General features: G+C 41.3%; 1 protein-coding gene across 2 annotated transcripts in view; it reads right to left on the reverse strand.

Moving 5' to 3' along the window:
- Positions 1-2,726: 2,726 nt before the first annotated feature.
- Positions 2,727-16,537, reverse strand: part of plekhh2 (pleckstrin homology, MyTH4 and FERM domain containing H2) — an 85,614-nt gene continuing 71,803 nt past the window's right edge. For both annotated transcript variants that reach the window (XM_033025545.1, XM_033025546.1), the window contains exons 23-30: positions 15,569-15,724; positions 13,276-13,373; positions 12,454-12,595; positions 9,494-9,639; positions 8,544-8,673; positions 6,830-6,916; positions 4,910-5,059; positions 2,727-3,286 (exon numbers count right to left, since the gene is read on the reverse strand). In XM_033025545.1, the coding sequence (XP_032881436.1) occupies positions 3,101-3,286; positions 4,910-5,059; positions 6,830-6,916; positions 8,544-8,673; positions 9,494-9,639; positions 12,454-12,595; positions 13,276-13,373; positions 15,569-15,724 (1,095 nt within the window). In that variant the 3' untranslated portion in view covers positions 2,727-3,100. The remainder of the gene's footprint in view (positions 3,287-4,909; positions 5,060-6,829; positions 6,917-8,543; positions 8,674-9,493; positions 9,640-12,453; positions 12,596-13,275; positions 13,374-15,568; positions 15,725-16,537) is intronic.

Raw genomic sequence — 16,537 nt, forward strand, 5'->3', positions numbered from 1 at the left:
TCCAGACAGTCCCGCACCACTCTTCCCGTCTCAAAGGAATTGCTTCAACCACGTGTGTATGAGCCTCAGGTTGGTCAGGCTGACTCAAAAGACGTGCTACGAACGATCCAGTCGATCACTCCAACCGTTAACAGAGGGGCAGACTGTCCAGCTGCAGACCCTGAAGGGGTATGATTGCCTATGCACAGTCAAGGAGATTTGCCCAGTCAAGATCCTATTTGGTTCAGTCGGAAGGAGGTCTTTATAGACGTAACCAGAGACATATCCTGTCAATGAATGAACCGGTGCCATTGCAGCAAGTCCTATATGACGACCCAGATGACGTGTTGTGGACAGAAGATGGAACTGCTTGTTTAAAGGATGGACATGTAACAATAGACAGTTCCGGGATCAGGAATTTGTCTCTACACCAGTGAAAGAACCACCAGTGGGGCCGGTGCCGATGGTGAAATCTCCTGTATGGCCTGTTGAGAAATTCCTCGTGAAACCTGTGCTGGTTGAGTCATCGCCTGTGAAGAAGCTCCCTGCGAGGGTTGTACCAGTAGCAATTTCACCTGCAAACTATGCCACTGAGGGGCTGTACCGGCGTGTGCAGGACGGGTCAGTAAACCAAATCCCAGATACAAATACAATGTCAAGATGCAATCTTTGGACTCTAACTGACATTACTTTCTCATAATTTACATTATATGCTCCGCTGTAGTTTGTAGTTAATTTTTACATATATATATATATGATGTTTTGCATGCTTAGATTTTAGCTTCTGAGGCAAAAGCCTAAGGAGATGTAGATCAATCACTATTGCTGATTTGATCCATGTCTGGTTTTACTATTGCCAACCCGATCCATAATCCATGCCGGGTTTCCACTATACCATCTGGTGGTGTGCGATTAGCTAATACCTCAGTTTTAATCTACGATGCCATAACTTGTAGATGCCAATGCAATGGTCTCTGCATGTATTCTTAATAAAGTACCTTTTATGAAGTTATACGACTTAGTGTTACTTATACTTCTTACAAGTTGGGGCAATGTGTATCCTGCAGGATGTGGGCAGTCAGGGACGCCGCTGGAGCTTCTGGAAACTACACCTGCAGAAATTGTGTCCAGGTGTAGCTCCTGAATGAATGTGTTGGGGAACTGGACAAGCAGCTGGATGACCTCAGGGCCATCCGGGAAAATGAGAGTTAACTGGACAGGACCTACAGTGAGGTTGTCACGCCAAGGATACAGGAATAGCGAAGGTGGGCGACTATGAGAAAGAGGAGTAAACATGGAGTGCATGAGACCCCGGTGAGTGTGCCTCATGAAAACAGGTACACTCTCTTGGGAGGTGTCGGGGCAGACGACACCTCCAGTCCGAGCGGCGGACAGGTCGGCGGCTCCAATCCTAGCGATGACATTCGACCGGCGAGACCGACGTCGGGCAGAGCCATAGTGGTGGGTGACGCCATTGTCCGAGGTGCCGACAGGAGATTCTGTGGCGGCAGGCGAGACTCGAGGATGGTCTGTTGCCTCCCTTGTGCCAGGGTTCAAGATGTCACGGACCGATTTCAGAACATCCTTGAGAGGGAAGGTGAACAGTCGGCAGTAGTTGTGCACGTGGGCACAAACAACGTCGGGAAGAAGGGGGAGGAGGTTCTGCAACGCGAGTTTAGAAAGTTAGGATGAAGACTGAAAAGCAGGACTTCTAGGGTGGTTATCTCTAGATTCCTTCCTGTACCTCGTGCTGGTGAGGGCAGGAATAGGGAGATGGGGGATCTGAATGTGTGGCTGGGGGGCTGGTGCAGGGAGCAGGGATTTAGATTCATAGATCACTGGGATCTCTTCTGGGGTAGGGGTGACCTGTACAAAAGGGATGGGTTACACCTTAACTAGAATGGGACCAACATTCTGGCCGGCAGGTTTGCTAGTGCTACACGTGTGGGTTTAAACTAAAAAGCAGGAGGGAGGGGTTGACAAATTTGAAGTATGAAGATGGAGTTAAAGGGGATGTTAGTACATGAAAAGTTACAAAAGACTCCCGTATTAATGGGAAGTAAAGTTCTAGATGGGATAAAAGAGTAAGGTCAGGGCCAATAGTGACTGGTGTGAGAGGGGAGGTGAATACCGAAGTTAAAGTGTTGTATATGAATGTGCAAAGTATAAGAAATAAAGTGGATGAGCTTGAGGCCCAGTTAGAAATTGGCAAGTGTGATGTTGTGGGAATTACAGAGACATGGCTGCAAGAGGGCCAGGGCTGGGAACTGAACATTCAGGGGTATACCTCCTATCGAAAAGACAGACAGGTGGGCAGAGGGAGTGGGGTAGCTCTGTTGGTAAGGAATTGAAATTCAGTCCCTTGTGAGGGTAGAATCAGGAGATGTAGAGTCAGTATGGATAGAACTGAGGAATTGTAAGGGTAAAAAGACCCTAATGGGACTTATCTACAGGCCCCCAAACAGTAGCCTGGATATAGGGTGCAAGCTGAATCAAGTGAATGGCGGTGCTGGCTCGAAGGGCCGAATGACCTACTTCTGCACCTATTGTCTAATTCAATTTTTTGCTTATTATTAAACAAAGATATACTTTATGGCTAGAGATGAAAATGCAAACACTTTAAAATATTATTTGAATGGTCATAAGATAAAAATAAATCTGTAAAAAAGATAGAAAGTGGTTATTTGACAACACAGAAACTGTTACTTTTGGTTTAAATAACTTGACCACCAAAAAACACCAAATGTCATTTGATATATCTATTAAAAAACTATAATAAATAATATCAATTTTAATCTTAATAACACTTAATAACTGTTAATGTTGAGCAATCCCTTAATTATTTTAACAGTGAATGTAACTGTTGCTCAGTGGTCATGTGCACAGCTGGACACTTGAATAGGTTGCCATCTATCCATGTGGGCAAAAGCCTTTTTTAATAGAATATTGCTTTGTTGTTCAAATGCTTGTATACTGAAGGCCTTAATGTTGTTAATTAAATCTTTACATGCAGCTACATTTTGTGCAAAAAAACCCTTTAAAACGTTTTTTCTATGCAGCTAAAGATGCATTTTAGTATACTTTTGTACAGATAATATCAATAGGTTCATTACTATCATCATTATAACAAAGTTGGTCCTTTGGTTGGCCTGGCGTGTGAAAGTAACGATTGACTTCCCATGTCCTTTAATTTTTGCCCTGCCGTCTGGGCAGAAAGCGAAGATGGAAGCAACATGTGGTGAACAATCCCTTTCTGGGATTGGAAACTATTGATGTAACTGACTATGAGCAAAGCCATTTCTAGGATCTGTAAAAATAAAGATTAAAATTGATGAGTCTAAGTTAATGACAACATTTACTTTCTCAATGAATAATACTGTCCAGCTATAACATTCCAAGTGTTAGCACCAAAGCAAACTGCCTTTATTTCTCTGAGTGTGGATACAAAGAACTGCAGATGCTTGACTTTAAAAAAAAAAGACACACAATGATGGAGTAACTCAGTGGGTCACAGGATCTCCAGAGAACATGTTTGAAGGAGAACACATGGGGTCTGACGGAGGTTCCCATCCCGAGCGTCGCCTATCCATGTTCTCCATCTGCTGATCCACTGAATTACAGCACTTTGTGTCTTTGTCTGCCTTTATTTCTAATATAACTATTGCTATGAACAAGTGATAAATATATGGCTGTATTATTTTTGCTGCAGTCCCGAGTGCTAATTAAGAATAACAAACATCCTAACAATCCGTTTAATATGTCCCTGTGCACATGTGCCTACCTATTGCAAATAGTGGATTTAAAAAAAAATCTCGGGAACAGTTAGTGTGCTACAATGTGGGGAAAATTGTTTTGTTTAGTTTAGTATAAAAAATACAGCATTGAAACAGGCCCTTCGGCCCATGGAGTCCATGTGACCATTGATCACCTTACGAGTTTCATGTCGCAACCACTTCCTACGTACTAGGGGCAAATGCATGGTGTCCAACTAACCTACAAGCCTGTACATGTTTGGCATGTTGGGGGAAAAACTGGTGCAGCCAGAGGAAACCAACGGTGTCACAGAGCGAGGATGCAAACTTCACACAGACAGCATCTGAGATCTGGATTGAACCTGTGTCTCTGGTGCTATGAAGCAGCAGCTCTGCCAGTCACGCCACTGTACTGACCTTGTGTATCACGTGTCTGTCTCACATTATGACATTCAATGTGTGTCTAAATATGGAGAAGATGACTGATTCGGTAACCGCCCTATCCACCCTGAGATGTATGGATGTTGTGCTGGAGACCCCAGTGGAGGATGTGGAAAGTTCAAGCCAGTAACTTACTACTGAAAGGCCAAAAAGTGCTGGAGTAACTCAGCAGGTCAGGCAGCATCTCTGGAGAACATGGATCGGTGGCGTTTTGGGTCGAGACTCTTCTTCAGACTTTGTGTCCTTTTCTGTATTAACCAACCTCTGCAGTTCATTGCTTCTGCAATTTACTATCAAATCAGTCAATTCTCAATCATCAAAATGATGGAAAGCAGATGGGTCTCGAATGATATAGTAGTTCAGGACTGCTCTCTAGTTGTGGTAGGATGGTTCAGTTGCCTGATAGCAGCTGGGAAGAAAGTGTACCTGAATCTGGAGCTGTGCGTTTCACACTTCTATACCTTTTGCCCAATGGTGTGCTTTCTTGGCCATAGCTTTGATATTTCACCTCAAATAGGGGTAGCAAGGGCTACCCATGGGTAATCCTCGTACCCTGTCAAATACTTTGGGTTTTATTTGTCAAGTTAATGGTGCTGAATAAATGTCAATTGTTTGGATAGATTCATATGTTTTTCAAAAATATAAGATGGATGACCGATTTATTACTACAGCACATTAGTTGGGCACAAACATCAGTGGGTTCCTGCACAGTTGGCGTGAAAATTTAATACACAAACCTTTGGTTTTGACAAGGCAAACAGGAGCTTTTGCAATGGTTTGTCTTTTGTACAGGCACCTTCTGCTGGCTTTCCAACTATAAGCATAAAGTCATCACCACAGCCACCAAAGGTCATGATATTCTTGTATATATACGTTGTTATCAAGCGCTGTGGAAAGAAAAAGATGCAATGAATGTAACAATTAGATAAGTCCTTTTTCATCTTTGATGTTGCATTTGTCTGAAAAAAGAAATGACAATTACCATTCTCATATATGTTCAAGGGCCTATCCTAAACTATGGGCAAGGAGGAGGTTGCAGTGTTCTTGTTTTGAAAGCCTGGAGTAAGTATCTCTGACCTGATCTACTGCTTTGCAATTTCCCACAGAAAACCTACCTGCAGAGGGATGAATCATGGGGGGAAGGGGAAGGGATGAGAAGGTAGGAGTTGTCCCACCAGGGGAAGGCTGGCAGCAGCACGGACAGAGGGACACAAAGTGCTGGATTAATTCAGCAGGTCAGCCAGCATTTCTGGTGAACATAGACAAGTGACGTTTCTGGTCGAGACATTAATGGTCTCGATCCAAGATGTCACCTGTCCATGTTCAATGACCTGACAATACTGGAGAGGGATGCTGCAAAGATATTATGGCTGGAAACTAAGGGGTTGAATGGAATGTTTTGCAGTGGTTCCAACTTCCTTTATGAACCATGCTCAGCCTGAAATATATAATTTGGAGTTCGTGATTCATTTTAAAGAAGTTACATTTCTAAATGTTGATTGTAATGAATGAGCTTCAAATTTTAGTGATAGCAAATTAATTGACAGCAAATCAGGTCATTGCTAAATGATATATAATTTGTTTTATCTTACTTTGAAAGCGTGGTTTAGTCCTTTTAGAGAAGCAGTGAACAGCAACACTTTAAGTTACATTGTGGTTTTGCAGAACGTTCCTCAACACTTCCTGAGCTATTGAATTACTTATAATATTTACTGTTTGGATTTTTTACAGTAGATGCTGAGGTTTATGGGGTCTAAATTCTTCTAGGTATTGTGGGTTGGTTTTTTTTAAAATGTGCTACGTGAATTAATTTTATCTAAAATCTGATCACGGTTAACATATTTCCATGGTCAAGATCAAGGTCTACTCTGCATGTGATATCCGCACACGTGGAACCCATTGGACATGTAGTGATGTAAAATTTGTATGCACATTCTAAACTACTTTAATTGGAGAGTGAGGCCTGCTTTGGCAATGTATAAAGACAATCATGCACACCTGGTGAAGGACCACAGAGACCAATATGTCTATCTCCTTGCCGGCAGATTTTCTGTTATATTTTCCTTTATGTTCGCTGAAACCCTCCCTCCCCATGTCTTTGAACTTTCCCATTGCATCATAGATCCTATTCTCGCTGTGCTAGCCCTCATGCCAAACGCCAGATTAATTGCAAGTACAACCCTCGTCCTTATCCCTTGTGCTGCCTTTTCCCCTGATGTCACCAACTGGCCATCTTGCAGACCCAATACTGGAACCTATTGTCTCTCTTCAAATTCCATCTACGTCCATCGTCAACTTTTCTCTTCTGTGCAAACTCTCATCAACCCTGAAAATCTTTGCCCTTACTGCTAGTTCCTCATAATCTCTGCCACATGTTAGAGATTCAGAATCATACAACACCGAAACAGGCCTTTTGGCCCACCATATCCAGGTACCCATACCAGCAGACAACAACACTAATCCTATTTACTTGCATTAGGCCCATAACTTTCCTTGCCTCAATTATAGTCCAGATACTTCTTAAACATGTATGTCATGTGTATGGAGAACATTTCTAAAATCTACTACCTTAATGCAAGTTGGTTGAATAGCATCATTCTGCCTGTTTAAGTAGTGACAAATTAGTAATCGTTATATGTAAAGATGATCAGGCTTACCATCGAGTTGTATTCCAGTATACTAATGCCATTCTCATTCACAGCCAACCACACAGGTGCAGGATCAGATAGTGGTGGAATGATAGGCTGCATAACATAAATAAAATTCAAGCGACAGTATAATATATATTTACAGTTAGAAAATGTTGATAAAAATAAATTTGCAATCAATTGATTCTTTTGAATAATAATTTGATTCCCCTCATGCCAATCATCTTTTAATTCTCATTGGCATTTTACAATTGGTAAGATATGTTTGAATTAAGATATTAAGAAAATTGTTAAGATATTAAGAAAATTCAATATTTTCATACCATCCCATTTAAAGGAAAATTAACAATAAAATGTGCCACTAAAATGTAGTCACGTAATTCATGGGCCAATGTTTCTATAATAATTCATATCTCCCAAAGTTAAAAGGGAGGATTGTAAGAGATTGTTCTCATGGTTCTTAAGTACTGGTCTGTGGCCATCTACGAGTATGTTTCAGTGGCAATGATTCCACCTTCACTATATTTGCACATAAACCTTTTGATGTTTAGCATTTCCTGACGAGTGTGTATCTCAAATAGGGAACTAGTAAGTTTGTAGGCTACTGATATCTCCCCTGCTCCTTAATCATAGGAGGTATGGATAAAGGTAAAGCAATGCTGAATATATTCATGACCTAGTACTTAAGTGATGCTTCAACAAAGACAATATAATAACAAGGAACTGCGGATGCTGGTTCATACCAAAGATAGACACAAAATGCCGGAGTAACTCAGCAGGCCACGCAGCATTCCTGGGGAATATGGATAGGTCTTGACCCTTTTTCAGACTGAAACATCATCTATCCATTTTCCCCAGAGATACTGCCTGACATGCTGAGTTACTCCGGTATTTTGTGTCTATCTTTGGTATGAACCAGCATAGTTCTCCCGCAGTTCTTTGTTATTACATTGTCTTTTTGAAGATCAGGCATGATTGATGGCAGCTTGCCTTTGACAGAACATAATGAGCCACGATAACAGTGTATTGTGTTGAATCATCACCTAAGTACTAGGTCATGAATATATTCAGCATTGCTTTACCTTTATCCATACCTCCTATGATTATTTTACCCCTCCTCAGTCTGAAGAAGGGTCTGAATCTGAAACACCACCTATCCATGTTCTCCAGAGATGCTGCCTGACCAATTGAGTTACTCCAGCACTTTGTGAGATTTTGTGTAAATGAGCATCTCCAGTTCCTTGTTTCCACATTTCCTCATACTTTACCCCAGCAGAAACTCATTCCTTTTACATAGCTTCACAACATAGGAAGCTATTTGGCCCAATGAGCCTATGTCTGCTCACAGACTTCCACATCAGTTCCATGCCTCACTTATTTTCCCTGTGACCTATTTGCTCACATTTAGCCAACTTCCTTCCCCCTGATGATCCTGCCACCCAGTTACACTGAGGTAGTTTGTGTGATGGGGACTCCACTAGCATCCAGTGTTGAAGGACAGTTAAAGGAAATAGCAGTGAGCGGCAGTGAGACAACTTCCATGCAAGAACGCATCTGTGCTTCTGTGGGGAAACGCTGGCAGAAACTCAACCAACCTTCATCATTTCTGTGCAGTCTGGACCACAACCATTACACCACTTATATGTATCCTCTAAGATAGCAGAAGGTCAGAAGGAAATTCACCAGAAGAATCAAAGCTGCAAGGAAGTAAACAAAATAATACCTTTGAAGCAAATAGCTTTCCTCCAAAGAAAGGCCATTTCTTAGTTACAGCAAAGTAAATGCGTACACAGTCAGCAGTGATACGACCTCGTAGAGCCATCCATTTCGTAGAAAGTCGCTGATGTAATTGTCTGCAATAAACACAACTAATGAAAAATAGCACCTTCCACTGCATGTGTATACTCAAACTATATTTTGTACAATATTTGTTTTGCAATGTTACCTGCAAAAGTCTTGATTTTAATTGAGCATTCAAAATTAGTAAAATAATATAATTGCACACTCAAAAAATGATTCAGGTCCACCACAGATTTTCCGGCAATTGGTGACCAGCAACTCCTTTAATCTGAACAAAATTACGAGAGTGCATTTGAAATCCCCCCCAGAAGTCCCCCATGAAAATGTGGTGCTTAGGCCAGATGAGGCGGCCGGTCTCGACCTAAGCTGGACTTGGCGCCGATTGGTGGCACCCTGCGGCCGGGTCTCCAGACTGGCCGGAGCTGACAGATCCGTTCCCATAGCCGATTTCGGGGCCATTATCTTGACTCCCCGGCGGCCTATTCCGGTACCGTTAGATTCCTCTCGGAGGCCGTGACCTCTGTTGGCCCAGCAATACGGTTAATCCAGAAAGGCTCTGCAACCAGGGATGCCGGAAAATCGGTGGTGGACCTGTAGTTGCATTAACTATTGGAATACACCCTGAAATGAACAGTAGAAATTGCTTAAAATAGACACAGAATGCTGCAGTGAGACAGGCAGCATCTCTGGATAGAAGGAATGGATGACATTTTGGGTTGAGACCCTTCTTTGACCCGAAATGTCACCCATTCCTTCTCTCCAGAGATGCATCATGTCCCGCTGAGTTACTCCAGCATTTTGTGTTTCTTCCTACACAGTAGAAATTGCCTAGCTTGGCACTTCAGTATTTGCCCTGAATGGTTCCATACTTACTTGAGCTGATCATCTGTACAGCCTTGTTTGTACCTTTTTGGATAAAATTTCTCTATTACTTGCTTCAGAGCTTGGTTTGATTTCAATTGCGTGGAGATATGACCAGCTGGAGACGAGAATGGTCGTTCAAAGTCTCCAAAATCCACCTAAAAATAATGCAGCTTGTAATTATTTTGCTGTTATTCGTTCATTCAGATTAAAATGTGGTTCATAAGAACCAAAGAAATAGGAGCAGGATTCGTCCACCCAGCCCTTCAAGGATCAGGAGGAAGTGCCAGATTTCTCCACCGTACCGTTTTAATTTGTTAAATAATCTTGTCGCTAAAAGTTGCAATTGCAAATAAGATCCACAACTGGGTCATTTTGTTGGATACAAGGAACCGCAGATGCTAGTTTTACAAAAAAAGACAAAGTGCTGGAATAACACTGCAGTCAGGCAGCATCTCTGGACAACATGGACCATTTCAGGTTGGGACCATTCTTCAGACTCAATGGTGACATTTTGGGTCAGGACCCTTCTTTAGACCGATGGGCGACATTTCTGGTCAGGCCCCTTCTTCAGACTGATAGGTGACGTTTCAGGATTGGGACCTTTCTTGAAATTTGCTAGGTGACATTTTGGGCTGGGGCTCCTTCTTCAGACTTGCTAGAAGTCTGAAGAAGGGTCCTGACCCAAAACATCACCTTTCTACCGCTGCTCCATCGCGAGTGTGCTGGCGTACTGTATAACCACATGGTATACCAGCTGCTCTGCAGCGGACAGGAGAGCCCTTCAAAGGGTCATCAACACCGCACAAAAAATCACTGGCTGCCCACTGCCTTCCCTGAAGGACATCTTCAGCTCTCGCTGCCTTGGCTGGGCAGCCAACATCCTGAAGGACCCTTCCCACCCTGGACACAACCTGTTCCACCTGCTGCCCTCTGGCAGACGGTACAGGTCTTTCAAAACTCGCACAAACAGACTCAGAGACAGCTTCTACCCGATAGCCATACGTGAACTTAACAATGCAAAATAAGAAATAACACTCACATTCAACTGAATGGTTCTACCTCAGCTGCTATTGTTATTTATCTGTAATTTTTTTTAATATGTATATATTTTTACCTTTTCTTATATATTTAAAATTGCTCTTGTGAATCGCACCGTGGGATTGACTTTTAAATTTTGTTGTACCATGTGCAATGACAATAAAGAGATTCATTCATTCATTCATTCATTCATTCATTCATTCATTCATTCATTCATTCATTCCATGTTCTCCAGAGATGGTGCCTGAGCCGCTGAGTTACTCCAGTACTTTGTGTCTTTTTTGGGGAAATTTAATTGATTGGCAGTGGTACTGTAAGCCAAACAGCCAATTTCATCAAAACATGGCAATCTGAACAGTTACTACAGTGGACAATGCAATCCTCCCTCTGAAGTGGGTTAAACAATGAATGTGATAGATGATATTCTAGTGCCTCCTCCAGTTTACTCTCCAGAGCTTGTTGGGCAAGGGCCATGATTGAAGGCACTGCTGCCTCTATACACTACTGGGCTGGGCTCTGTGTAACAGCCAATCAAGTACTAAATGGATGGATTATTTAAGGAGGAAGCATGAATGGTATATTATACCAGAATGTATTGACTTCATGGTCCAATGAATGTAGAGAAAGACATGCTCCTATTGTACAAGAAGAGTCCTGACCCGAGACATTGCTCATCCATTCTCTCCACAGATAGTGTCTGAACCACAAAATTCATCCAGCACATTGTGTTTTTCTCCCTTTGTACACATGCTGTATATTATCAGTACAACATATATATATATTTAAGAAGTCAAGAAATAAAGCGAAAATTATTAAGTGCATTGCAACCAACTGATGCTTGCTGGAAAAATTTTCATTTAAGCACGCCAGTTTCTTAAGATTAAATAGTTTCTTAACATTCATTCTTTAGGATTACAAAATTAATTGTGTAATTGTAATGCTTTGAGGAGCTGCTGGTTGCATAACCCCAACATGTTTAGAGTTTAGAAGAATGAGGGGGGGGTCTTATAGAAACATATAAAATTATAAAAGGACTGGACAAGCTAGATACAGGAAAAATGTTCCCAATGTTGGGCGAGTCCAGAACCAGGGGCCACAGTCTTGCAGTAAAGGGGAAGCCATTTAAGACTGAGGTAAGAAAAAACGTTTTCACCCAGAGTTGTGAATTTGTGGAATTCCCTGCCACAGAGGGCAATGGAGGCCAAGTCACTGGATGGATTTAAGAGAGAGTTAGATGGAGCTCTCGGGGCTAGTGGAATCAAGGGATATGGGGAGAAGGCAGGCACGGGTTATTGATTTGGAAGGATCAGCCATGATCACAATGAATGGCGGTGCTGGCTCGAAGGGCCGAATGGCCTCCTCCTGCAACTATTTTCTATGTTTCTATGTTTTTAATTTGCAAGTTCTGTATGCGGCCACAGATCTTTTCTTGCCCATTTGTATGGAAACATCGTCTAACTGTGGTTTTACAGGCTGAACAATGTTAAACTTCTATGAGAAAACATTATAATTTGTAGTCTTGGGAAGCTTTTTGTGATAGCTGGTCATTAGAGATTTATGAATGAAGTTGCCTGAAGAGGGTCAATAGCTGGGTAGAAAGGAACTGCTGATGCTGGTTAATAACAGAGATACACAAAAGTGTTGGAGTAGCTCAGCGGTACTGAGTCACCCATCCTTTTTCTCCAGAGATGCTGCCTGACCCACTGACTTACTCCAGCAGCTTGTGTCCATATTCAAAATTCAATAACTCATCAAAAACCTCACACAAACAGGGAAGGAAGGCCCATAAAAAGAAAGTTAGTTTAAGTATAATTTTTTTGGAGCTAAATATTTGCTCCTCCACTTTGCCAATGTAGATTTTTATTTTACAATGTTGACACGAGATGGATTAATCCAACTACAATTGATGTACAGATTTGTGATATTCTTACCTGAGCTAGAAGCGCTGCCATTTCTAATGCAAGTTCTTTGTTTACTGGAAAATGTCCATTTACAATTGCATCATTAGTTTGATACATCAGCAAGAGCTTTTCTCTGTCTGTCTCTCCGTGCACTTGTGTTGAGAAATACAGCCTGTGAATACAAAATAATGGAATTAAGTATTAGCCATTTGGCTTTTCTGTCACTGAATCAGTGTCAGGCCATCCCCACCTCTCTTCCAAGTTTCTCACTCCCACTACAATCAGTCTGAAGAAGGGTCCCCACCCGAAATGTCACCTCTCCGTGTTTTCCAGAGATGCTGCCTGACTGCTGAGGTGTTCAGCACCTGTGTGGTTTTTTTTTTTTGTAATGTTAGTCTGTCTGCTTTCATTATTGGGCCATTCTTTGGAAAGTGAACCAAAATGTTACACACGTGACCAGATGGCATCACATAAAGTAATACGTTAAAAGTTTACTGTAAGAGATTAATCTTATTCATTACTATTTTCCTACCCACAGAACTATAATGCATGCCTGCTAAATATATGAACATTCTAGCTTTTTAAAATTCACAAAGTTTGTAAGATAAAACTGAGTTATGAAAAAAAAGCTTCCGTGTGATGTCACACACGTGACCAGTCAAATTTGACCTCTGATCCTAAACAAACATTGTCAACATAACATAAAAGTTTCACTTGATAAACTTTGGAAAAAAATGAATAGTATTTACAGTACAAAACAATATACCTCTAATGCTTTCAGAATTAGAAGAGATGTATTCCACAATTTTTCATACTTTTGGTCACACACGTGACTAAGAATAGGTTCATTACCTGTTTTTATAGGTGAGTCGGACAGTTCGTGTACCTTCAAATTTCCCAGGATGCTGTTCCTTGGCGGCTTGCTCCCATTTACAAATTATATCACAAATCTGAAAGGCAAGAAGTATTCCTGAATTTATTGGTTCAGCAAATTCTTAAATCTAGGTAACATTATAACACCAAGTGCATTAAAGTAATACACATTACACATACACGTGATGCACATTACACATAAATCTGTAAACTCCAAAAAGTAAATTATAAACAGTCTGGAGTAAATGTTCCAATTGCCAAAATAGGCAGGAATTTATAAAACATGGAAAATTCCAACCTATGATTTTCTAAATTGAAAAGTAATTTACTTGAAAATTATTATTTATCATAATCATCAATTAATTTGTCTTATTCTTTCCATAATAAAGTTAAGGTTAACAAATTAGTAATTAATTAATTGTTCATTTATAAAAAGTTTATATAAATGGGCAGGGTGCAATGGCTGCCAAAGTCATTTGCACTGACATTGCAAGAGGCCCTGTGACATAGCTGACTTCCAATCAGAGGACTGAAGCTGGGACCCAGGCCAAAGTGGGATTCAAGGGCAGGTGACTGCCTTAGGTTTCCGACTGTCCCAGTCGATTCTCTGAGTCCCAGGACCAAAAGGTCTCCCATAGCGACTCCTGCAGCCACAAGGACTAGACCAGTGAGGCCTACCGCAACCATCGAGACCGTTATACTTGAGGTACAGCGTGGAAATAGGCCCTTCGGCCCACCAAATCCACGCTGACCGGCAATCACCTGCACACTAGCACTATCCTTACACACTAGGGATAAATCACAATTTTCCAGAGCCAATTAACCCACAAACCTGTATGCCTTTGGAGTGTGGGAGGAAACTGGAGCACCTGGAGAAAACCCACACGATCACAGGGAGAACATACAAACTCTGGACAGACCTGCAGCCTTTCGACCTCCAAGAGCCCCCAACTGACTTTCTTCCCAGCTGTTATCAGGCAATTGAACCGTTCTCTCAGAGAGTTGTTTTGACCTCCCATCTATCTCATTGGAGATAGACACAAAAGGCTGAAGTAACTCAGCGGGACAGGCAGCAACTCTGGATAGAAGGAATGGGTGACATTTCAGGTCAAGACCCTTCTTCAGGAGACTATCTTTACTTGGGCTTTACCTTGCACTAAACCTTATACCCTTTATCCTGTATCTGTACACTGTGGTTGGCTTGATTGCAATCATGTATAGTATTTTTGCTGACTGTCCCGCTGAGTTACTCCAGCCTTTTGTGTCTATCTCCAATGAGATAGATGGGAGGTCAAAAAAAGGTTTTAATTGTACCTTGTACATGTGACAATAATGAACTAAAGTATTCCCTTCACTCCAACATTTCTGCTGTCACATTAGGAAGCAAGCTTTGTAAGCCCAAACCCTTTGGAAAACATCAATGGATTTTACACGTGTAGCTTGTCTTTCAAATCAAACCCAAGGCGAGAAAAAAAAACAAGGAAATTATTTGATGTAAAATCATAAAATGTTAAAGGATGCTAGCTTTGGGGAGATAGGAAAACTCCGGGTTCACAATCATTTTCAGGCTGTTTATCTTTTTCACTGCAATATTTATTTTTGATAACTGACAGAATAGTTCAATCCATGTCTTTTTACAATCAAAGCTGTTAACAAAATTTAAATGCTAGACAAGGTTATTTCAAATACTCTAAGGGTGAGAACATAGACACTGAAAATGCTGCAAATATTAAGCAAGTTTAGGCAGCTTCTGTGGGGAGTTAACATTTCAGATCAAAAACTCTTCATTAGAAGAGGATAGAGAAAACAAATTAGTTTGTAAGTTACAGCTTTTTTGAAGTGCACAGGTTAAACATCGTAAGTAAGCAGAATAAACATTTTTGTTAGTGGTAGATTTTAAAATATCCCCTCTGCTGTTCACCTTGCCTCGCTTTTTCCTTATATATATTTACCAACCTTTCCCATTAATCCTGATCAGACACAGGAGCAGAATTAAGCCATTCGATCAGGGCTGATCTATTTTCCCACGCAACCCCATTATCCTCCCTTCGCCCTGTAACCTTTGACTTTTCAAAAGAGCGTTCTCCAGCCTGACCAAACCATTTGTGAGGTACAGTTTGGGAATTTCTTCCAGATACTGATCAATTTGATTTGTAATACCAGTGTATTTTTAATACACCATTTTTTTAATTGCTAAGATTGTGCACGTAATTTGTGTATGGATTTGTGGCCCTCCATCCGTCAACAGACCTCAGTTATGCCAAATGATTACCTTTACGTTTTCTTGGAGACAGTGCTCTTGATCATTTCCTGAGGGATCGTCTGTGAAAAGAAAGAATCCAGACTGCACAGGCTTCCTCATGCCAGTTTCTTGGTTCAGTGTGTGTAGAAATTCTTCCACTGTGGTGGATGCATCAAATCCAACCACCTGCACATTCAGAACACAACAGTTTTACAGACCTTTACAGACCTTGCAATAAGTTAAAAGTGTAGATAAAAATATGTTTTCAACAAAATTACCCATGTCTCATGTTTTTCTGACATTTAATATTATATTATGAATGTTCTTTGTTGCAGATGCTGATGTGGTCGTAATCTGATCCTGTGCCTTGGTTCTGACTGTAACTTTGTTCAAGGAATAATACGCACCTTAATACCCACTGCTAATTGTCACACATTCACCATAATCAGTTTTGATTATTTAGAAGAAGAGAACAAATTAGTTTGAAGTTACAGCAAGGGTGGGGGATAGATGGATAGGCCAAAGGAAATATCTCCAATGAGGAAAAAAGACAAGGTGCTGGAGTAACCCAGTGAGGCTGGCAGAATAAGGATATGTGACATTTTGGGTTCAGGACCCTCCTTCATGTTATCCTAAGATGCTGCCTGACCCATTGAGTCACTCCAGCACTTTGTGTCATTCTTTTATTAACCACCAGCTGTAGTTCCTTGTGTTTCCGTATCTCTGATGAAGCTCGGCCAAAGTTCCCATGGAGCCAAGTTGCAAATGTCATCATCTTGCTGATGGGTTAAAATTCATTCAGATTTTTTTAGTCAGCTACAACCATTCAGTGCTCTGCGGCTGTTTAGTAAGAAATAATATTGCATCCATTTGTTCTGCCTGCAGCAGGATGCAACAGAGCAATTTAGACCCAGTAAATATAGAGGTATACATAATCATGAGAGGAATAGATTGGGTAGATGCACAGTCTTGTGCCCAGAGTTGGGGAATCAAGAACCA

Source organism: Amblyraja radiata, chromosome 8 (assembly GCF_010909765.2).
Source record: "Amblyraja radiata isolate CabotCenter1 chromosome 8, sAmbRad1.1.pri, whole genome shotgun sequence".
NCBI classification, from domain to species: domain Eukaryota; kingdom Metazoa; phylum Chordata; class Chondrichthyes; order Rajiformes; family Rajidae; genus Amblyraja; species Amblyraja radiata.